The 25,427-nt window shown below is 33.8% G+C and overlaps 1 protein-coding gene across 1 annotated transcript; it reads left to right on the plus strand.

The window, feature by feature from the left end:
- The first annotated feature begins 23,635 nt into the window (after positions 1-23,635).
- Positions 23,636-24,025, plus strand: LOC124373244 (mucin-1-like). Its single transcript, XM_046831630.1, has one exon. The coding sequence runs from the start codon at positions 23,636-23,638 to the stop codon at positions 24,023-24,025; it is 390 nt and encodes a 129-aa protein (XP_046687586.1).
- The last annotated feature ends 1,402 nt before the right edge of the window (positions 24,026-25,427 follow it).

A 25,427-nucleotide genomic window follows, 5' to 3' on the forward strand; every position in this document is an offset into this window, starting at 1 on the left:
GATATGCATAATATTGAGTGATACAGTTAATCTCAGTGATCTTAAACCACTAAGATCCTCTAAATTAAAAATTTAAATTCTTCCATAGTAGAATTTACATCTGTGAAGACATCTGAGTTGTTGTAAAATAAAGAAACAAAGAAAATGTGAAGGTATATTAAGCATATGTATATAATGTAATTCAGTATTGCTGTAGATTTTAAAGTAATAAAACTATAGTAGAAGTTAGATAGAAATTACCTACATATTTGAAACCCGGTACATAGTTTCCCTTTATACAAGGAAGAATCCTCTTATTCCACCCAACTGTCTACTCATATACATACATATCGAGCTCCTTCAGCTGATACAGACTTTTACTAGATGTCACCATCACACAACGTATGGAAACCAATATGAGTAACAGAATTTTGTAGTTGAACATTTATGGATTTTCCCGTGCAGGAAAGAGTTTAACACATCCATTCATAGTAGTATTTAAGTCTGTGAAGACATCTGAGATGTTGTAAAATAAAGAAGCAAAAGAAAATGTAAAGGTATAATTAAGATGTAATATAATGTAAATTCAGTATTTCATATATTCCCTCGTATTGCCCGGAACCATTCGTATTTTTTAAATCATTTTTTGGTTTCATTAAGTTTGCATAGTGATTTTTGCTTATTGTTGCCAAATATTGGTAAGGCGTGTTTTGCAAACATTTTATTGTTTTTTCCTTGTTGAACACACTTGTATGGTTTTTCCATTATATATATATATATATATATATATATATATATTGCCATACCAAATGTCCATATCTGTAAATAGTGTATAATCGTTGATAAATAAATAGGTGATCCTCTTGGTAGAAAGATTACAGACGAAATTTGATATATATATATATATATATATATATACGTCCTTTTTGGTCTACAGAAGAAGGCTATTGAATTTTGAGTCAAAATTTCCAAATGAAATCCGTCAGTCTGTAAGTCTGTGCGCCTAAAATTCTGTGCAATAGATCTTAGGCTGTGGCAAATAAATTAATTTGTATGTATGCCATTAATATAATTAAGTCGAGAGCATACTTTTTCCACTATAAATATAAATTGTTAAACTACGTTTGAAGTAACAGTTGTGTTAACATTTAAATTTTACTAATACTTTTTAATGGGACATTATGAGGTTTAAAACTCTGTTCATGGCCTTATTTCATATAATATAACCAAATATAACCCAAAATCCTCTGGCCATTTAAATCCACTCCTTGTTCTTTTTGACCCTAATTTTCAGCGTATATAAATGGTTTAATCAGGTTTGAAGTAAAAGTATTTTTTAAACTTTGAGATATAACATTTAAATTTTTATTTATACCTTTAATGGAAGATTGTGATGGTTAAATCTGTTCATGTTCTTATGTGATATAACATATCCAAATATAACCAAAATCCTCTGCCATTTATTCCCCTCCTTATTCTCCTGACCTTAAATTTTCAGCGTATTTAAATTCGTTAAAATCTAATTATGTAGAAAACCTCTAAATATATTGGTAAATAAACAATGTTAAAACATTGGCATATTACTGAGTTCAATTATTATATACTCATAGAGCCACAGGACCCTAGTGAACTGGGTATTCAGTATCGTAATGGATGAGCACCTGTTATTAAAGTATTATGTTACTTCCCTTCCTCGATTAAGTTACTGCATTGTATCACCTATTACACCCAAAATAATCCATAATGTGAAGTGTTATGAAAAAATAGTTTATCCAAGCATCTGTTTATTATTCAATGTATACCATTATTACACTTGAATAGTTGAGTGGATGTATTTATCTGGGATATTTTTTGTGAACGCCAGGAGCCAAGAATGAAAGAATTTATATACAACCAGCGTACACCATAATATCTACCCTTGAAATACTTATGGTTAGATTATTCTTAAATGGTTTAAAGTATTTTTATTTGTTAACACTGTGTTAATATTTTTGTTTTGTCAAGCATAAATAATACAATTTAATGTATAATATGAATTCAGCCCTAGATTATGAAAAATTGATTTTATGCAGTAGGAAATTTGTTTAACTGGCTATTTAGGTCTCCCCCTCCAAAATTTATAAATCTTCAATGTTAACGCTCTTTCCGCCATACTTCTTCCCCTTCATATTTTTGGGTATATAATTAATCTAAATCATATTTGGACAATGGTCTAGATTTGAACTACTGAAGTTCATCTATTATGGACAAATAATCTAATTATTCAAAGTGTTTACAATATGTATTATATTTTGTGATTTTGGCACTTTTATAGTATCAGAAATACATGCTGAAGTGATATATGTATTATACGTATTGCAACACACTATACTATAGTTTGTTTACAATGATCTACGATTGCAGTTATATGTTGGGTTAGTTATTAACCTGAGGCCATTAGATTACAGATCTCGAAAGCTAATGTTCCTGATTAACATTTAACAATCCTCAAATGCCCAGAAATCCTGTTTTTCTTTATTATTAAAAGTGACCTATGGAGGGTTAAACTCTAGTATACTAACCCTTGTCACTTAAGGATATAGCCCCCGTCCATTTTTCCGGAAATGTGGTTTGGCAACGGAAATTATACACAAACTGCTTCTTCAAACAGCCCCATAATAATATTCGTTGTGTTCTTTTTAAAGGTGGTTATTCGTATAACTGAATAATCACACACACACACACACACACACACACACACACACACACAAACGCGCGCGCGCGCACACAAATATATGTATATATATATAAAACCTGCTCGCCTGCCAAGTGAGAGATACAGGGTTTTTGCAACTGCAAGACAAGTGCTTTTTGTGATTCAAACTTGATTGAAATTTTGTATACCAGACGTTACGTTGCTGCTCATGGTCTTGAAGTGTAATACAATTTCAAGCTATATTGATTGTTAATTTTTCAATGCCAGCTGCTAAGGTCTTTAAATGAAGTCAACGAGTCCCAGCGGAGCAAGTACTATATATATATATATATATATTTACGGAAACAAGGCGCTTGATGGTCCTGTGTTATACAGCGACCCATGCAGGTCCATCAAGCCCCCTATTTAAACCTTCATATAACCGTGTTATGAATTTGTTTCTCAGCATACATTTATGTTTTATAACTTGCTTGATAAATGTATGCTAATATTTTTTAATATATAAAAACTTTTGTCCACATGCTGGTCCGCGTGTAATGAGCGGTCCATGTTGGTCCTTTTTAATACACCGTACAATTAAGCGGTACATGTTGATCCGCGGGTCGTGTGGTTGGTGGTGGGAGAAAGAGGGGAAGGGAACCTGCATCTGCCTTTTGATTGTAATATATTTAAAAGACCTGTACTTGCCTTTCGTTTGTAAAACTCCAAGTTCTAAAGCATTCATTTCACATATTTTATTTCATTTTAAGGTAATCAATAATATTACCTTAGGTGAAAGTACCAGAATATCTTGGATAATCATTAATATTAAAACATAAATTGCTGTTGCATCTGATCTGTGGCCTCCATATTACCCACAAACATTTATTGTATTTCATAATATTAAAACCATATATTTCAATAGAATGACATTTTTCTAAATCATACGCATTAAAATATTTTCAGTTTAAACTATTTCTATATTTAACAATTATAAATAGATATGGTAATGCGCATGTTTTAATGTAAGTAATATTTATCTATGCTGTGCATTTTTTGTCATAATACTGTTTTTTAATTTCTTAATGGGTCGCGTTTCTGTAGTGAATTTAACATAAAAGTTAATTGACAGTGGCTGGTTTACACACGGAGAATATTATGCCTTAAGCGTCTCAATTATTGTTGGGTAGTTGTGTGGCCAGCAAATCAGCGAAAGGATTGCATTGAAATAGATAAAATAACAGCTTTATTTTGCCAGAACATTATAAACTTTAAAGCAGTCTTCAAAGTATTTTTATTTTAAAATTGTAAACATCTACATCACATATATCACCCTAAACACACTAAAAGAATGTAAACATTCTACATTAATATCATTTTAAAAATAATACACCAATCATCAATGATGAACTTAAATCTAAGAATTGTTTTTTAATTAAACTAATTTTCGAATATGATCAGGGACCAGGAATGTATACACGTATAGGCCTACTAATTCTATACTAACTGCTGAATTACATCTACCCATTTATACTATAAGATAACCAGCAACATATGTTTCTCCTAAAATTATAAATACGGAATGAAATGAAAAATAAAAGTTGTACATTTTATAATAAATCTGCCATAAAAAATTTAATTATAAATATGTGATATTGAAGGGAGTTGAATTCACTAAAAGCCAAAAAAGAAACATTATACCAAGTTTATACAAATAATGTCTTAACATGTCAATTTATTGTGGACAAAATCTTGAAGCCTCATCTTGTAAAATATTATTAGTTCTCAGGAACTGCACTTAATTGTACAGTTTTAAAATTTATTCCTTTTTCCTAAATGTTTTATAAATATAAGTGCGCACAAATGTTATTATTTTATTAAATTCGCCTATTCTTAGGTCATTAGCACCTTTAACAATTTTAAGAATACAGAAGGCCAATGCGCAATACTGTTTCTTATGTTAACCCTTTTTTATTGGCCATTTAATTTGTAAATATCGAATGTAACATGTGATGTTAGTCTTTTACTACTTTAGCCTATACTGGTTATGGTTGTGTTTTATTTAACAATCATAAAAGAATTTACTTCCTCAAATTACATATTAAATGTTTGATTGCAAGAAACCACTGAGCACTAATTTTAAGTTACTGAATTTGGAAGAAATATTTTGGTATTACACAAGCATATCTCCATATAACATAATATAAAACCATAAAATATAGCTAAGGTATGTACAACACTCTACATTCACAGATGGTAAAGCCAATTCTTCGTTATACTCTGCATTAAAAGATGGTACATAAAAGCAACATAGATCTTTTTCACATTCTAATTCTGTATAATTCTGTATTAAACATATCGGAGTTAGTTTAATAGTATACGAGGGTGGTCTGAAAAGTTTGCTTTCTGAACGTGAAGATGGAAGGTTCGTTAACAAATGCTACTGAATTTCGTCTGTTGACAGTTACTAAAAAAAGTTTTAGCTATTTTCGACGTGCCGTTTCATGTAACAGTCGAGTCAGTTGATGTGAGTGTGTTGTTGTGATATGGACACGATTATCGTGCTGCTGCCATTAACTATTCGTGTTTGAAAGGCAATACGCCTTATTAAATAAAAAATGAGTTGGATTCTGTGTATGGAAACTCTGCACAATCATTTACCTCAGTGAAATTTTTGGGCTGCTTCATTTAAAAATAGCCATAAGATCTTGAGAGACGATGAACGTTCGGGACGTCCAAAAACTGCAACTACCCATGAAATCATCGACAGAGTTAACCAAATGGTGCTAGACTACCACCGAGTTAAAGTGAAAAATATATCAACATTTAGGCATGAGAAAGCTGTCCGCGCGTTTAATGTCGCGTTTACTCACGTTAAACTATAAAGGTTCGAGGATGAACATTTCCAACGCTCTTCTGGCACAGTTTTAGGTAAAATAATCCAAATGCGCGCTGATTAATTACTGTAGATAAAACTTGACTACACCATTATACACCCGAAAAAAATTACAAAAGGGAACAGACTCAAAAAAGGAAAAAATGCTGCTTCTTTGGTTAGGAAAGACATGACGACTGTTTATGCGATATTAATAGAATTAATTTAATAGATTAGCTTCAAAAAGGAAAACCATTACAGGAGCATACTATCCATTATTACTTGACAAGGTAAAGGTAGACATTTTTTAAAGAAACGCCCACATTGTGAAATATAATGTTTCACCAAGTCTAAGTCTGCGAACCTTCACGTCCCTTAGCGATTATGATGGCGAAAATCCATGAATTACGGGTTTAACTGCATAACCATCCGTCTTACCAGATCCAGTCCCAAGCGAATTCCTTTCGTTCCTTCATCTCAAAATTGCGCTCGGAGGACAATGTGATCGTCAAATGAAGAGGCAATCACCTTCGTGAACAATTATTTTTCAGAGAAATATTCCGAGTACAATTTTTATGGGTTTACAGAGATGGTATCGCTGATAGAAGTGTGTAGAGTGACAAGGAGACTATGTTGATTGTTTTATTTCACAAATTATGTCAAGGTTGTTAGGTCGGAAACTTTTCAGACCACTCTCGTAGATATAAAGCATTATTAATGGCTTTTAAGACCTACATACATTGAATGTAGAAAATATTTGTCAAGTTCATAAATTAGGACAAAAAAAAACGGATGGATATCAAAATTTTATTTTTTTTCCTTAATTTAGAACTTTAGGAAAGGAAAAAATATATTTTCATAAATAATTACTTATTTAAAGTTACACATATCTTAAAAAATGTCTATATTTAAATCAAATATAATTTAAGAATTTTATTATGAATAAAATAAAAATATTCCCACAAGCCACTTTTCTAGCACGTACGGTAAAATGTATTATCCTTATTATCAATGATTTTTAGGCCTGGATATAACATGAAGGTATTAATAATATTATAAATGGAAAATTGCTTATGTTTGTTTGTTTTGCTTTCACGCTTTAACTATTTAACCCATTGTACTGCAATTTTACGTAGACATTCTTAGGATTCCTTGGATGAATATATGCATATTCTTATTTCGAAAACTCTTCGGCCTACGCCCTACTGGTCTATAAAATAGCTAAAAATTCCATTTTCCGTCTCTAAAGTTACAAAAGTTAGTTAATTAAAAGAGCCTCTTAAATGTAAACTGTTGTAAAATATTATAGGTGTGAATTTTGCACATTGATTATTTTATGATTATCATTATACATTTCTTTGTGTTAGGGAACCGCCCCAAATAGAGAATGGCGTGAAAGTACCGATAAAAAAGGTTTAAAAATATATATATTTTTTTAATACATATTAACGTTTTTACACACCTAATGCTTAAGCCGAATAAGGCTGCTTTACTCATATGTGCATTGCACTTGATTAGGGGGTCTAGCCTAATAAGCCCTCCCCCCCCAATTCTTTCACATTCATGAAAACGATTTTCAAGATATTTCTATCGATTTAAACACGACACAGTAATAACAGCTAAATATACTCTTATGAGATAAATATAGAAGAGGTTCCCAATGTTGCTTGATTTTGAAACTTCAACGCCGCGCCTTAGTTTTCCGTATATAGTTGTTTTAATTAAATCAAAATTTTCCTGAAAAATAATAACACTTACAAAATAATATGTTTTTTGTTATGGTTAATGTTAGCAAAAAACAATACGAATATTGTCCTATTTGTGTTCTTTTAACTTAATAATTAAGGTTAATAACATGATGTTAGCAAAAATAAAAAAAATGTTTAACGTTTTTAAAATGAGAAATGAAAATAATAAAAATGTTTCAGCTTTAAAGAATTTCCTTAAGATCTGAACCTGGCAATCAGCGATAAGATAGATGGTCGCTTAACATTGCTTTGCGGATACCCAATCCAAGAATAAATGGCAGATTTTCCAAATAAACCTATATAGAGCACATATAGTAAATATTGTAACAGTTATGAACGAATGAAGATTACTCCATATAAGAAAAATATCATATGGGAAATCCACCGCTCCTTCCTAGGAAAGGAAGCATCGCTATCAAATTCTAGTAATCTCTGTTATGTATAAATACGATGGATAAACACTCAGTAAATCGCGTTAAATTACTGATTCCGTCCTAGAGTTTTAGAATATTTGTTTGCACTAATTCTGGTGCATAAATCTTAAAGCAAGGCGTTCTTAAAAGTGTGTCACAAAGTTCTGTGTCTGATAGTACTTATGATCCCTAACCAAATATGTCCTATAAGGAACTGAGACCTATTTGAGTGGTTTTAACTCTGTCAACATTTAAACGATACGGGACACCAATGCACAATACTGTTTCTTATTTACCATTAAATGTTAAATACATACTGTAACTTTTGATGTTAACCTTTTACTGAACTCATTTCGTTTATAATTAACTACATGTTATCCAACGATGATACTTGAATTCCTTTCTCCAAATAACATATAAATGTTTCCGTCTTATTGCAAGAAACCGCTATATACTAATTTAAAGTTACTAAACACGGGAGGAAGTATTTCCTCACTACATAATGAGTTACATCAAATCATAGATACGAGCTTTTCACATATTACCTCAATATAAGTCGTAAGGGAATAAGTTAATAATATAGGAATACAGCAATATTACAAGGATTTTTACGATTAATATATGTGTAAATGAGAAAATGTTTGTGATGAAGTCCACATTAAACGGCCGATGCCGATGATAAAAAAGTGAATTTTGTACTGTATGTAGATAAATAGTAACTTCAGGACGTGACATTTCTTAATTTTAATGATTTGAGAAAATTAAATTTGTTAAGATTAAATATAGCTTTAAAATGTGTTTACAAAATATATAAATAGTTAAAAAATGTTTTATAAATAAATTCCTGACATTTTCTTCAGCCAAACTACTTGCACCTACTTTAAAAATTCATATCTTTATCATTAACAGTTTTTAGTTCTAGTTATGAGATGAATCTAAACAATTTTTTAATACCCAAAATTGCAGTCATTAGGAATAATCAAAAGTCAACCTTAAAGATCGGCTGCCAACACAGAGTTAAGTGGGAGCGAGCGTTTGTTATTGAAAGTGTTTTTAGAAAAAAACTCATGAATGAATCCCTGACCAAGTGCGGGAAGGTGCTGACCACGGTCACGGCACGCAGGACAAGAGTACTGTTGTCGCGTCGTAGTGGTAGTAAGAGTACTATATTGGTCAGCGGGGCGGATGTTCATTCTTTGTCATTCAACTGCTCGCTCTCTCTCGCCCACTCGCCCCGTTTTTTGACAGAAGACTGGAAGCGAGTTTCCTCGGTGTCCTGCACCTGCACTGAATGCACTGTTTGCTCTGATCGCAGAGCTGAAAACTGTGCACTGAGCACCGAAGTAATAGAACCTGATCTGTCATGCAGAGATGAATATACCGAGCCAGCACCGCAGTGGTCATCTATGCATTAGGTTCAAGATGACTTCAGATTGAGAGCAAGCAAAGTAATTTCCTTCCTCTTTTCAATCAGCTTTCATTGCGCCCTCTCATGAATGACGTGGTAGGTAAAGTCAATCAATACATTAGAACAGCGTTACATAAAATTATCGCATGAGTATTGAATTTTTTTACGATGTAAATGACACTGTAGACAGGAAAAAGTGCGTTAGCTAAATGATGAAGTAGTTAATATCTACGCATGTCTATATTTTAACTGTAACTAGGATTTTAGTCCAATGTAAATTTTCATGATAGTCAGGAGTTTGGAAAATGATTGCTTTATGACAGATTTTTGATTATATTGCTATCTAATTAGCCAATTGGAATGGAACATCATGTAAGTTGATATTATGTTAGGCCAACGGTTTCAATGGTTGAGTGTTCTGAGTGGCACGTTTATTATCTAGAAAGCGATAGCCTGGAGTTATAAATATCAGGGAACCGCTACAGAGAGAACAGCTAAATAAGACAATACTCTTAAATTGAATACGATAACGCAATTATAATATCTTAACAGTGCATATTATTAAAAAGAGTATTATAAAATGTGTTCTAACTGTGTGGTATTTGTTAAAACCTTTCGAGCAAAATAAAGAGTTTCACAAAGAATTGCTAATTTCCCACAGTATAAAATTCCTTTGATACACAAAAAAATCATTGTAGTGTGTTGATGATTTAAAATAAATTTAGACATACTAGTATGCACATGGGGCAATTTGTCAGGCCAAAATATTATTTTTGAAAATGTTGAATTTATTGTTAATTAAATAAATTTACTCCTTTCCTAAAAATATCACAGCTAACAGCTAAGCATTCACGAATCAAATATTTACTTTTTGTATGTTGATAACTTCTTCTTTAGTTATTATTTATTTTATGAATATCCTGCACAAATAATTACTCAATAGAAAAAATGAGGTATTATTAATCTATAGTGTACAATTTTTGTATACAAGTTTTGTGCGCAATACAAAACAAAGATATTAGTGTTATTACCACTCTCTGGCTAGTGCCTAACCAAAATCTATAGAGTGACACAGACCATCATGAAACTCGGTGTTCCTCAAATAGATATGAAGCTTCATGCACAATTTCAGTCAATAGCACATTTAGTTATTGGAATGTCGTTCGGAAAGACAGACAGAGAATCATAAAGTAAGTTTTTTCCAGCCCCTCGAGTTACAGGCTTCACTAATTTTGAACCAATAGCACTATAACTATTCATTAATTTAATAATAAATAATAAATTTTTGAATTGTACATAAACAATGTTACATTAAATAAAATCTATCACTAAATCTTTAAAGCAGAAATGTGTGTCTTTCCGTTTGTATCTCGAGGAGATCTATAGAACGGTAAATTTAAAATGTGGGAGGTTTATACAATCATATTTAGTATTATTGCCAGATTTAGGAACTACATTGGCTTTTTGTATCAATAGAAAAGGTCATGGATGTATTTAAATATATAACTATAGACTTTAATAGATGATTCTACGAGTTTTTTCACTACGGAAGCAAACCGATATGAACCTCTCGAAATTCGTCCGAGTCGTCCCGAATCTGCTTTGCCGGCCGAGTCTCGGTAAACAATATAATAATATTTCATATTACTCTATATTTAATTCTTATAAAACATTTATCAAAGGTTTTAAATTCAATCCCATCCTTCCCCATAAAAAAAAAACCACACTTTGCTGCTTTTTTACTAAGGACATTTTAATAAATCATTATTACCAGTTTTCCTTAAACAAATTTCTCAATAAATATTATACATCTCGTCACTTTACAGGAAAAGTTAAATTTTTTCTTTGTCGCCCAGTGCAGGACACTGTCAATATTAGCACTATAAACAAAAGATTTACTGTATTCTAGATTTAATGGAACTTTACAGTATAAAAACATGTAAACAATAAAAACTCAAACCACGAAATTCCTTTATATGTAGCTAGATCGGGGTTTGACTTGGGATAATCACATCGACCACGCTTGTGCAGAAATTGCATCAGAAATTTTTGCTCTTCGCAACTTGGCACAGTATTGCTCCATCAGAGTCTTGAAAACGGCATATTTTTGCATAATATATCCTCATCTAGGGTATGGAATTAAACTCTGGGTAGCTGTGAAAAACACAAGTTGGAACGGGTTCCTCATTCTCCAAAAAAGAACTGTGAGAATGATTTTTGGTTTGAGAGCCAGAGAGTCATGCAGAGATGCTTTTAGGGAAGTCGGGTTACTGACTCTGTCCTGTTTCTATATTCTCAAGGTGATCCTTTACTCCAGATAAAAATGCGCTTTGTTGGAAGGGGGGGGGGTTTCACCATCATGGCAGTAGAGGTAACTTGATAACTTTCGAGTCCAACAACACAGAAGAAATGCTTTCAGAAATTTGCCTTCTCAAGTTGGTGTCGGACTAATAACAGTCTCCCTGAAGGTATTAAACAACTAAATTTAAAGATCAGTTCAAAACTATTTTGGTGCCAGAGGCATTTTACTCTGTTGACGAGTTTATGATGAATCGCTGAGACAATGAAGAGCACAAAAATTCACAAAATAGTTTTGTCACACATGTAAACGTTAATAAAATAATAATAATAATCTCTGTATTGCATTATTTTTACAATTTTTACATCGTATCGCAATAGCCAATAGTTAAAGTAAATTTACATGATTTTATCTACACATTAACGCAACCTCATATTCACAATTCACACAATAATTCATGACACAATCGCATTGACCTCAGATCCAGCACTCTCAAATATCCCAGTGGCTTATTATGAAATTTACCAACAGAGCAGAAAGCCTTGGACACCAAAAGGAGATTGAGACGCGTTTTAAATCGATTTTGATTATTGGAAATTTTGATTTCTTCAGAGAGCCTGTTGACTAATCTGACACCAACTTCTTGCGGTAGATGTTGCGCTAATGTCAATCTGCGTTGATGAGTTCGAAAGTTATCCCTACCTCTAGTGTCATATTGATGACCGTTCCTGCCACGAATCAAGATGCACCTTGATCTGCAGTACATGATCACCTCAAAAATATAGAGACAGGGCAAAGGCAGCAATCTCAACTCTCTGAAATATTCCCTACACGACTCTCTGTAATTCAAATTTTCAATGATTCTGACAGCTTTTTTCTGAAGTCTAAAGACGCGCTCCATTTTGTTTTTTTCACAACTTCCCCAAAGTCTTATTCCATACGCAAAATTAAGATGGATTAGGCCATAATAGACCATTCTTAAAACTTCTGGGGGAAAAAAATTTGGCTAGATTGCGCCGAGCATAAATAGTTGCCCCTCGTTTCGGGCCGGCATAGGAAGATTCAGAAGCCTGGTTCCTGGAAGGACTGCAATTGTTTAAGTTTATCTTCTGTGTGAACACAGCCCTTTCATAGTCCCGGGAGTTTAATATGGAAGTGAGGTCATTAGATACCGTCAATATCTTTATAGTTATAACGAGAGAATAGCTACTGAGTGGTTGGTAGGTGTTTCACATTATGTTCGATTATTTCGGTTTACTGAAAAAACTTATCTGGCAATTCTTTCACCATTCTTTATTTTAGAGGAATTAGTGATTTTAGTTCATCCTGCACAGTTTGTATGAACTGCCAAACTAGGAAGGATGCGTTAGATTTAAAAAAGATCTAAAAATTTAAAAAAAGCTTTTACGTGTTAGGAAAATAATTCTGTTTTATCAAGATCCATTTTTGCACATATTTAATGTAATCGAGATTTGTAGTAGTATTTGGATAATATGTAACTAAAAATTTAGTTATCACCAATAAATATTTTTCCCCGTGAAAACGATTGTTTTTAACACTAAATATTAAACTTTGAATAAATCACTATTTACAAATAGTTTGAAAGATTTTACCAATGTGTGAATTCCTATATTTTAAAAATTATTAGAATAAAAGTACCAACTATGCCTCCCCTCGAATAGCAATGAATTTTCTACAATTTGCGAGCGGATATGACAAGTCTATCATTAAAACATGTGACATTTGAGTCAAACAGCAAGAAGAAGTAAATCAATTCTTGATTTGCTCATCATTTTTAATTCTTCATGCTCAGTTCATGATTCTTAAACCTTTTATCACCGGGCAAAAAAATATACATGATTATTAACGCATACATTCCGTATAACTACGTACCTGACTGAGCAAGTACAAAAAAAACGAGGCGATCACAACATACGTAATTACTGCAGCTGCCGCCTTATTGTCGTCTGGTAGATCCAAAGATCCCAGTCGGCAAGACAAATTTTAAATTGCTCAGTTATCTATCTAGTAGTTGTATAAATAAATGATCGGAAGATGCGGCTTTGCTATCGTCTGTTCAGTAAAGAATGACCATCAGTTGCACTTTGCTATATCAGTTTGGTCGGCCATAAACTTACCGTCATTAAAATTCTGACTACCGCCGCAAATTATATAAACACCATGGATTTGATATGAAAATTGGTTTTTTGGTTATAGTTTAAAGGGAATTTATTTTTCATAACGTTTCAATGTGATATCAATGCAGCAGAGTACGGTGGCCCGACCTAGTTGTAGTGTTAGCGCATTCGTTGCCGGACCTAAAACTTTGAAGTAATAATAGCGCAAAATCAATTCTCCTCTGTGACCGCTGCATCGTTTACTAATACAATCGTTTTTTCTCTGTACCGAATTTCCTCCTTATTCTGTTTCATAAGATCCTTGTATTGATTGGTCACCTATGTGGACGTACAGGATACGACTAGTAAGGGTCTCTTAAGAAATACAATTGGTATGCAAGGCAAAATCTGCAAGGCCACTTGGCAAAATCTGACTCAGATGCGTGGCCGGAAGCCAACTAGCATTACTTTTTAAAGCAATGAAGTTACCTAGATGCAAATATAAATTAATGACAAAACTGAAGGCTCTTTAATATATTTTTTTTCTAAAAGATGGATTGATACCCGATGAAAGCGACCTTTGAAGAAAGTAGCCGCGTTAAGTTTGCCAGCTATTTTATTTCAATAAGACAGTAGATATGTTAAAATTAGCCTCCATATGAGAGGCATTACAGTCTATTTAACATATTAACGAAAAGAGGAAGGCTTTTTTCAGTTTGGAATGCCTATTCTATTAAATTTGCGTTCTTGAAATACTGATCTGGAACAACCATCATACGATAAACAAACTATAAAGCTAAACGTGGCAGCAGTAGTTTCAAACTGAGGCATCGCCGGGTTGATCTCATTTTGTGGAAATGTAGACTAACAACGTGGCTGATTGTGCATGTACTTTTTATATCAATGGTTTGAATTTTAATGAGAGTGCGTTTGTGGTTATATCAACCAAAATGCCAAAGCGCTGATGGTCAGTTACAACAGGCCGACGACGAAACCGGCCCTTCTGAACCGGGCGGTGTGGCTCGCCTGGGTTGACCATTGTCAATTTCCTATTTTAAATCGATACTCCGAGCGCCGAGGGGAATACCTGCCCGGACTAACGTGACTTGCAAAGAGTCACACGTATCAGGAAGTCCTTATAGAGAGAAAGACACACTAAGGTAACTATTTTTGAATTAAGGGCAAATCTGCAATTTCAAATATCACAGCAGGACAGATTATAAAGTATAATTAAATGACATTCTAACCAATATTGGTTAAAATTTCTCCGATATACTATTAATACGAAGGCATTATAAATAATATATTTACTGTAAATACAACTGCACAAATTTTTAGACAAATAACACAGGTTTACAAAAAAATATTTGTTTTCTGTAACATTGATCAAAATAGGTGTTTCTTAAGTATTTGCCTTGCTAAAACACGAAAATAACAATAAAAAGTATGTAGGACGTACGGATTTTTTGATACAAGACATCCTAAGAAACTTAAGAAAAGTATAGTTTAAACAACTATGAGAATAGGGATTTTCAATAAATTGTTGACAGAAATGTTCCAACCAAACTTAAGTGGTATTATTATATACATTAAAGTGAATGAATAAAGAACATTTTCACTTCAAGTTGACACTAAAGGCTGTTATTATTATTTTACTTCTTTCTCTTGTGGGGTGTGAAATCTTCCCGTTTCAGGAACCAACAATAGTCGCCCATCATGGAAGGATCCCAGCGGCCTTGATATCTGCTTTCAATTGTTCTGATGTCCTGGTGGAACCTCTCGCCTTGTTCGTCACTTACGGCTCCCAGATTTTCCGGAAAAAAGTCCAAGTGAGAGTGGAGAAAGTGTATTTTTAAAGACATTCGACAACCCATAGATTGGTACGCTTTCAAAAGATCTTGGACTAATTTTTTTGTAGTTTTTCCCTCCTTGGTATTTCCTAGAAACCCTTTTCACAACCTGGACAAATGATTTCCAAGCGGCCAACTCTTTTTTATTGAGTTTTGTTTCGAACTCAGGATCTTTAATCATTTTTCTGATATCTGGACCAGTAAAAACACCTTCTTTGATCTTAGCTTCGCTCAGCTGAGGAAACAAACTGGATAGGTATGCAAATCCTTCACCTTCTCTACTCATTGCCTTTTACAAAGTTTTTTATCAATCCAAGTTTTGATGTGCAGTGGTGGTAGAATTATATTTTCAGGATCTACAAGAGGTATGTTGAGTATATTTCTATCACCAGGCGTGTAGTTAGACCTTTTTGGCCATTCTTTTTGCTGGTAGTGCTTATCTGACGCTCTACTATCCCATAAGCATATGAAGCAACAGTATTTTTGTGTAGCCACCCTGAAGGCCCATAAGAATAGCAACTAACTTTTGAAATCTGCACATATTTGCCACTTGTACTCATCGTATTGAATTGCCTTTAGGATGGCTGCCATGTTTGTCGTATGTTTCTTTCATTATAACAGAATAAGCAATAGGTATCGATGATTTCTTATTACCATTGTGTAATAGGACAGCTTTTTAGGCTATATTTGGACGAATCGATAAAAAGACGCCATTCATCCGGTGTATGATTAATGCCAAGTTCATCCATCAGCCCAGTCACATCAAAACAAACACACATTGAACCCTCAAGTTTTTAAAGAAGGCTGAAAACTGTACATTTCTTTTTCTAAAGCAAGACACTGTCGTGCCTTTTGCTAGAAGATTCCATTCTTGCAGTCGTGATCCTAACAGTTCTGCTTTCTGTTTTTAGAGAGGCCTAAATCACGAACAAGATCATTCAATTCGTTTTGTTTGATAAAATGTGGTTCGTTTGACATCTGAGGCTCAAAGGTAGGATCGTTAGGGTTATCTGTTTTGCTCAGTTACATCTTCACTGTCCATTTGCTGGCAATCATCTTCACTAATATTGGGAATAAAAAAATTTTTCCCAGTCAACTGGAGGGGTGGGAATTGGCAAATCGTCTCCATGTGGAACTGGCTATGATTGCTGAGGGCACGTCTGGGTACTGGATTTTACATTTTTGCTTCTTTGAATATCCCTCAGGGTTTGACAAACAAAAAATAACAATCATTGAAATGGTTGCTAGGCTCACGCCAAACCATTGGAACAGCAAAGGGCATTGACCTTCTGTTCCCTTTGGCCCATTGGATAAGGTTGACCGAACAGCTAATGCAGCAAATATGTGGGGCCCAACTTTTATCCTGGTCCCCCACCTTGCAGCCAAAATAAAGGAAGTATGCCTTTCTTACCTCTTCAGTTATAGGCCTTCCTTGTGATTTTAATGATGTACCTTCCACACACGTAAACAAAACTTGTCTGGAGGATTTTTACAAACTCGACGTAAACTAGACATTACAAAAAATACTTAAGAAGTGTTGAAATTAAACTGAAAACTGAACACACAACCTCTCTCTTAAAATACCTGCTCACTACTGCTGTGCTGCTGTGAGTCACCAGACACAAAGGAATGTTTATCTTGCCCCCCCCACCACTGCTCTGCAGGGCTGCCAACTACTTTCAGCTTTTTAAACACAAATTATGGTATATGACTATGACAGCGGTACTATAACATAAAACTGAGACGTGGTAGGCTATTTATGCTTTCAGTTTTGGATTTTGTAACTTAAAAATAAACAAAAAAAAACCTTATTTAATGAATGTTACATTTTGTGTGTAAACAGTAATTGTATGTATTTCCGCCGCCTTGTATGTGAGTGGTTGACCTCCATTGTCTAAATTTAGGGTCCACAAACAAAGTGTGACACAAAAAATATTTATAGCGATAGGGAAATAACCACCATAAAAGTTTAATGCTGGTATACCAATATAAATGGACAAAAAAATCTATTTAGTTTGTTGACAATTTTAATTTCAATATTCTAACCATGCCACAGACTCTAATGTCATATTAGATACTCTTTTTATTTACAGTTTTAGACAAACTATTAGTCATCAAACTGAGATCTGACAATAAGATAGATCTGAGATGATAGTGTATTTCCTCCCCAAGCACGGAATATACAACATTTTCGTAAATCTGTTTCGTAGCAAATTAGCATTTTATTTTTCAGTTTCTTAGAACGTTGATACGCTGATAAAAGTAAAGGTGATAGTTTTTAGTAAGAAAACTAACGAAAAACAATGCATAATAAAAATTGGAGTAGAGTGTTCTCGATATATTGATGTTAGATCGTTAGAGAAATCGTTAAATTGTTAATATGTCTTCGAATCTATTAAAGACTATTTAAACAAAGCTCACTTATCACTTTGTAAGAAGCTAATTTTTTTTAATGATTTTTTTAATTAATAAGACAAAAAAACTTCAAGATACTTTATATCTTACAATTCAATGGCCCAATAGAACTAATAGTTATGCACAGTTAAAGAAGTTTTAACTAACATAGAGTAGATTTTGACAGGTGGGAACGCTTTTGAGTGCAACTTGGAAAATTGTTACTAATCTTCGTGATATAAACGTGAGATGTAAGAATTTAAACTGAACGAATTTATCTCGCACGATCTAAAACAAATTTCTACAGTAAAAACTATAATACTAACTTTATGGACTGCTCGACTACATATAATTCGAATTACCTTTATTCCAGTAAACATTTCATTTCATTTACTTGTTTCCCACACAATACATACATACATTTGACTTACAGAAATTGCAAAAAGATAAATGTACGGGAATAATTCCTGCAGAAACTCCACGTCATTGTTCTTAACTCCAGTAATTTCCAGTTTTCTAATGAGATTTCTTCTATTAACGGAATCAAAAACCTTATTTTGGTCTAGGAATGTCACTATAACGTTTTTTTTATGTATGTGAAATTAACTTAGTAACGTCAATTAAAGCATCGGATGTACTTTTTTTCTTCTCTAAAACAATAATTTTCGTTAGCTACAATGTGAAATTGCTTTAGGTAACTCGGTAACTGAATTCTTACACATTTGTGGAGAATCTTATCTATTTATGTCAAAAGTGACATTAGTTTAAAGTTACTGTGTTGTGATTTTAGACCAGACTTATATATAAACAGGTCAGTCTTATAGTATTCAATCTAGATACAGATTGAATACTATATATTCTAATAATTCTAATAAACAGTTACTGTCATATTATAATACTAGTATATTTAGTTAATTTTATTTCTACAAAATCGAATTGTCTAAATCCAGCTTTCTTCTTGTCTTCTTCTAGTCAAACAACATGTATTTCTCTATTCCTTAACTCGACTTTTTTTACTATCCTTAAACATGTAAGGTGTTTTCTCAACTGATTTTAAAATTAGCAAGGCCTTTCAAATCCTAAAAAAATTAAATTTTAACCTTGATATCTCGATAACATAAGATTTTTTTTAATATTGAGAACATAGTACATTTCTGAATAACGTAAAATGTACTGTACGTTATTGGACTAGAATACAATACTCAAATCCATTACCATAAAACACTATTTTATTAAAAACAATAATACATTTTGTTCATCCAAATCCTAATCCTCATAATGCCTCGACAATTTTTTCCTTTCTTTATTTGTTCGAAAAGCAGTTACCGCCGTTGAGTGAAATGAGCATAATATTTCTCTCTGTTCTGTTTAATTACGGTTTTGACGTTACCGACCATGATACTCTCAGGGGGACTTACGGTAGTATATTTCAGTCTATAGGCTGATATATGTTTTCTAAAAATTAAATACTTGAATATTTTTCGTGATATAACATCTCAATTCTCTGTTATTAATTAATTTATTATTGCAGTTATATTGCTTTCCACAACTAACACATGTTTGAAAGTCCAGAACAAAGCTTCATAAATAAAAACTAGAATCATAAAAAAATTAAAAAATTAAAAAATTTAACTTACAAATTTATAAACATTTAATTGTTTACTTAAGTCCTAGATTATTTATGCCTCAAAACTCAAAAGTTATCTGATCGGAAAGATTTTTTACTGTTTGCATAAAGTTCTCGAGTTCATTTTGATATCATTAAGAGTTTCACATTTACTTTATGATAATATTTTGTTAATATAAGTCTATTATTTATATATTGTTTGTGGAATTTGATGTAAATAAAATATGTTCTTTTATTTAAATAAAAACTTAAGTAAATAAAAATATACGAACTTTAAGTCAGATATTATGATAACAATAATATTATGATTAACATGATATTTCTTTACGTTGTTTGTGGAATAATGGTTTTTGTAAATATTTGATTAAAAGATGGTATAAAATAAATTACATGGGTTATTACGTAACTTTTGGTGTATTTTAAGTCACTACCAGAGGGTTGAAGTTCATTATTTGATTTTTAAATGTTGGTCAACTATAAAACACCTTTTGATAAACGACAGTGTCTTATTATATTTTGTCAACCCCTAGAGGTAGCAGACGGACTTATCATTCCGAGAAAAATTATAAAGCACAAGTCCTGTGTTTTACTATATGTCAGCTGTTATAGTTAAAATATCGAAACAAATAAAAAACAAAACTGAACTGCGAGTGTGATTCGTTGTTTGACAATGAGTATAAATTCTGTTTAACGTAAGTTAAAATATAAGCCTACTTTGAATGTTTGTATCAATAAGGGGAGGGGGGTTACCCCAAAAGCCTCCTGGATACGCCATTGGATAGGAATGGTCATATAGTCATATAGGAAAGTTGTACGTTTCGCTTAACATATATTGTATCTAAAACAAGTTATGTTGACTGAGAAATGCAATACATCACTTTCGTTAACATAAGTAAGTATTAAATAAAACGTAATGGCGTTCTATGTGCTGTGCATGTAGTGAGGATGTTTTTATATCTTAAATAGATATATTTATTGTAACGCCCATGCGTTGTTTGTTTTCTACAGTCTACTCATTCAACACTCCGTAAATTATTTATACAAAACATTGTTTGCATGAATGTAAAGATCAAATGAGTATATGGCCATTTCACAAATCTTCCATGAACACAAATCTCCCCGTAAGGGAATCGTTCACAAGGAAATAACTGCGACTTTGGTTTTATTTAATATGGTTACTGCACCGTAATGCCTCTCACCCATAACAAAACACATCCGCTGGTCTAGTGAAAAATATAGCGGACATACATTGGAATGACCATTTTGGAAATCCCCATTTGCTTCATTATTATCAACTTCTGTAAACTGCGGTTCATTGATATAGAACTGCTAATTTGCTCAAGTCAACCTACAGCCCTCTTTCTAAGAAAAGTAATTATAAAAGTCCTTTTAACAAATTTTGACCGTGAATGTGTTACCTTCTACGATACCCTTAAATCTTTTACGGATATTGGTTTTATTAAGTACTTGACTCTTGAGTGCTATTATCGTGTTTGTTTCGTCCTTTAAGTATATAAATGCGTTTGAACAAAACATTCTAAAATTAAAATATATTGAAATATTTGTATAGAAAACGGATAAACTAAACTTTAATTTCATATAACTTGATTTCCCTTAATTTATTGAATGCACAAAAGTACACATTATACTTATAAGGAGCATAACGCTAAAATATATCGAAATAGTTCATCTCCAAGTTTGTATTGTTTGGTAATAAATCCACCTGTCATTAAAATATATTTATGGGTTAAAATAAAAAAAGTTTAACATACAAATATATTATGTCTGAAAAATGCTTGGTTTAGGAAAATTTGTTTTCTAAATTATCATGTTCTCCTAAATACTAATAATATCCTACTATGGCCATTATAGTGATTTATCCTCATTTAAACTAGGAAGTTCAGATATGGGGGAAATATTTGATCTGAACATAATTTCATTCTCAAGGTACTATAAAGCAATACGGATATTTTTTCACGAAATATTGTAGGTCTTCTTGCAAACCACTGTTTAGATAAAGCAGTATTTGTAACTAAATCCTATGATTTGTTTCATTAGCCCATAGGAACCTTAGTTTTTTTTTATAGTTGTGGCAGCGAACATTTCCTCTTGCCAATGGCACAGTGTAACGGTTCGGGATCAAGCAACGCCGAGCGTGGCAGCTGCTTGGATGGGTAACCGCCGTTTTAAAATTGGCCATAGGAAAAATTTTAAAATATGATTGTGCTCTTATACCATAATTTAATAGTTACAAAACCGTAAAAAACAAGCAATATAATTCTTTGGGTAAATTTTGGATTGCCACTGAAAGAAATGTAAACAGTCAATACGTTACAACTTAGTAGTTTCAGAGGCGTAAAGAATAAACATATACAAGAACGGCCAGTAAGAAGATATATTTTATATGTTATCATTCAAACACATTCATTACTCTAGATAAATTTAATGAATATTTACTGTTAATAATGAACGTACTTGGGAAGTCCGCCCAAAATCATGATCATTACTTTACCCTTTATAAAACGGGATTACTTTTCCAAGTTTGAAAGTGATTGGGAAAATGTCCTTATTAATATTCTGATTTATTATATGAAGCAAGGGAAAAATTAAATAGGCCAAATACATTTGAAGGAATTAAACTATAATGTCATCACTGCCGGGAGCCGAGCCGCCCTTCATATCCGCGAATACGTGCTGGAGTTCGGGGCCCGTTATAGATTCTACCCGGAAGTAAGCGTCCACCAGGTACTCAGTATCTTTCGTGACGACCCAGGTTACAGGAAAAAACTGGGCTAGGCGGTCCCCGACGTTCGCGTAATATTTCTTGAATAAATCTGCTTCATCTTTGTATTAAGAGTTTTAACCTTTCGTTGACCCTTGATTGAAATGATCAATTAATTGTAATCCTTTCTTTATCTTTGTTTATATCCATGGCTTTTGAAATATTTTCCCACATATTTTAATTTTTCGAGTAATTGATTTTATTACAGTAATTACCTAAATATTTGAGGAACTAATTTTTTTGTTAAAACGTCAGGACCATTTGAAATTGGGTTTTCAACGCAGTGTCGAAAGGTTGTCTTTACAAACGGTAGCTCATCTAATTTCTGTTCTAGATTGATCTGAGAAACCGGTAATTATCCAAGGTATTTTATATTGTTTAATAAACTGCCTATTTATCATCAGAAATAAAATTTTTAAACATGTACATATGATAAAAGGTTGTAACATATATAAGAAATACATGTATGAATATAACAATAGGTGTATAGAATAAGGAAACTAAAATAAAATAAGTTTACAGGTATATATTTAGTAATTCCGCACTCAAATTGTTGCGAATAGAGTGAATGTTAGAAATTAAAATCAGACGATCAGCATACCTGATTTAATGTACCTGAACTCGTTTTATATACATGAAGAATGAAAAGTGAAATAACAAACTTTGAAAAATAATTTTTGAAAGCAAAACTAACTTTTAGGCTCTATAAAATGAAACATTAGGGTCTTCAAATCTGTACGTATTAATATCCAACTGATAATTAAAATATACATACTGTCAAGAAAGTACAAACGAGCGTGGCGTGGCACTGGCATAGACGGAATTTTGCAAGGTTTTACGTCACAGTTTTGTTAGAATTAGTTACTGAAGAACACTTTTAAGTTACCGATAAATAACGCCTTACAGTGAGTTGGATAGTTTATTTATCTGTAAGTTTTAGCCCTAAACCTAGTCACAAAAATAGCAAGGTTAGACTTGCAATACAACTGTGCAACTCCATTTTTGACACAACCACAGAGCGACGAGCCGTATGAACAATAAGTAACTACCACATCTTGTCTATCTGCGTGGCAGGAACAGTAGGGGTCACGGCACAGCATCTCAGTACACATTGGTTCGATTCCCACCGACAGAAGTACCTTTTTTGCTGTAGAAAAACTGTTTTTATTAATAAGTTTTAATAAAATTTAAAAATTTATCTAATAAGTTTTATTTCTTATAAATTTATTACTTAGATTCTTTTTAATAATCGTGACTTTTCATTTTATCTATTTATTTATTCATTAATTTCTTATTGACAAAAATATGCAATTTACAATAGAAAAAAACAAAAACCGGGAAACCCTGTATTCTTTACATATCTTGGCGATGTCTCGGAAAAAATTTGCAGCGCATCGATTAAAACTGATCCAAATATAACGGCACTGACTGTTTGCAATAAAAAACACAGCGGCGAACACCCAGTCACCATGCGTTCGCTTTTGTCACCGCTGTCCAGGACTCGGTCTGCGACCGACGCTGCTTCACCTACTCCGCCTGCATCTGACTCGCCGCCTGCCTGCTCCACGCCTGGCCCAGACCCTGCGCTGAGCGCCACTCCATCCAGATCCTCCACATCGATCAGTTCACCGGCGGGCGAGACTACTGAGTTCCACGCGTCTACGGGAGAGAAACCGACCCCTGTCGCTGCAACAAAACCTGACCTGCTCGTTACTACAAACTCACTCGAAGCACCTACGCCTGTCGCCTCGTCGGGAGCCTCTGATGCTGACGAACTTGCGTCAAAAAAACTGCAGATTAAAGGAGCAGATAAGGCAGCTCAATTTCGATCTGATGAGGGTTGTCGATCATTCCAGTGAATCGGACGCGAGGCTTCTTCGGTATACAAATTACATTTTTGTTGCGAGATCTTCGCTGTCCGGAGTATCAGCGGGAGCTTCTGTAAGAGACTGCACTGTGCAGTGCGAGCCACCGGTACCACCTGCTGTCAGGTCTCGCAGTGCCCCGAGACTCGCGACCTCCTCACCAATCTGAGGACAACTATTCAGGTACTCGAGGCAGAGATTGAATGTCTACGGGCCGAGAGGGAGGTCCAGGGGTGTTCCTGTGGCTACTCTCAGGCGACGGGTGATTGGATTGTCTGTTAAAATAAAAAATATGTTCCTATTACGACCAGCGATAGATTTGAACCTCTCGAAATACAAACGAAAAACCACCCATTCTCAAAACCATCGCAACCACTAATGCAGCTCAACAAAAATATCCCCGTACAATAACCTGCAACAATAGTAAACCATCCGGCCAACACCCGCCTCCAAAGTCTTCTCCTGGTGCTTTCCTTCAGGAATGTTGTGTTTGAGGGTGACAGTAATACCCGTTACCTGGCCCGCATAGTGCAACGCCGCGTCTCATCGGCTGCCAAAGTGACTGGCATATGTAAGCCTGGGGCCAAACTCCTGAATGTAACGTCCAGCAGCCCCTCGCCTCCCTCTAGCTGCTTCATCCTGCTCGCCAGAACTAACGACATCGCTGCCGGTGAGTCACACAACATCTATAATCGCCTGGAAGAAAGAGTCACCGTTCGACTGAGTTCGGCCGATGTCATCTTGGCAATGATCCCTTATCTTCACGATCTGCTCGTTAGCCATCCTGTGAACCAACGGACCATTCTCGCCAATTACTACATAGAGGAGCTATGCGTGAGACACTCAAACCTCAAGCTCCTCGATATCAATGATATCGGAAGAAATTGGTTCACACGGATGGCGTGCATCTTCAATTGCCTGGTAAAGAGCTGCTGGTCGAAATGATAGTGGAGGGCTTGGTTGCTGCTGTCGGACCGCCTGCTGCGCCTGAGTTGTCTCTAACACTGCCTAGTGCCCGCTGCCTCACCTGCTGCTGCTGATACCTGTGAGTCGCTCGCCAGTCCTGCCCAGAACCGTCTCATGCAGCATGACACTTCATCAAAGCTACTTCGCCTGTAAAACCTGACGAAAACAATATTACGCTTTCCTGTCAAAAAAAAACGAAGAGCCTATGACGAATGTAAAACGAAGAGGGGTATCAGATCCCGTTATTTATTCAGAACACGTTTTCAGAAACCACTCAAAATTTTCATAAAATTTCGAAATTCAAAATTATTCACCTAAATGCTCAATCCGCTACCAATAAGTTAGAAGAGTTGGACCTCATGTGAGATGAGCGAAAACCTGATATTATTGTAATATCGGAACACTGTTTTACAACCGATCAGCATTTTAA

This window comes from Homalodisca vitripennis, unplaced genomic scaffold (genome assembly GCF_021130785.1).
Source record: "Homalodisca vitripennis isolate AUS2020 unplaced genomic scaffold, UT_GWSS_2.1 ScUCBcl_5135;HRSCAF=11726, whole genome shotgun sequence".
In the NCBI taxonomy this organism is placed as follows: Eukaryota; Metazoa; Arthropoda; class Insecta; order Hemiptera; family Cicadellidae; genus Homalodisca; species Homalodisca vitripennis.

What these genes read in the sequence shown, in the direction of transcription:
- LOC124373244 (XM_046831630.1), top strand. Translation starts at nt 23,636, where the DNA reads ATGCGTTCGCTTTTGTCACCGCTGTCCAGGACTCGGTCTGCGACCGAC.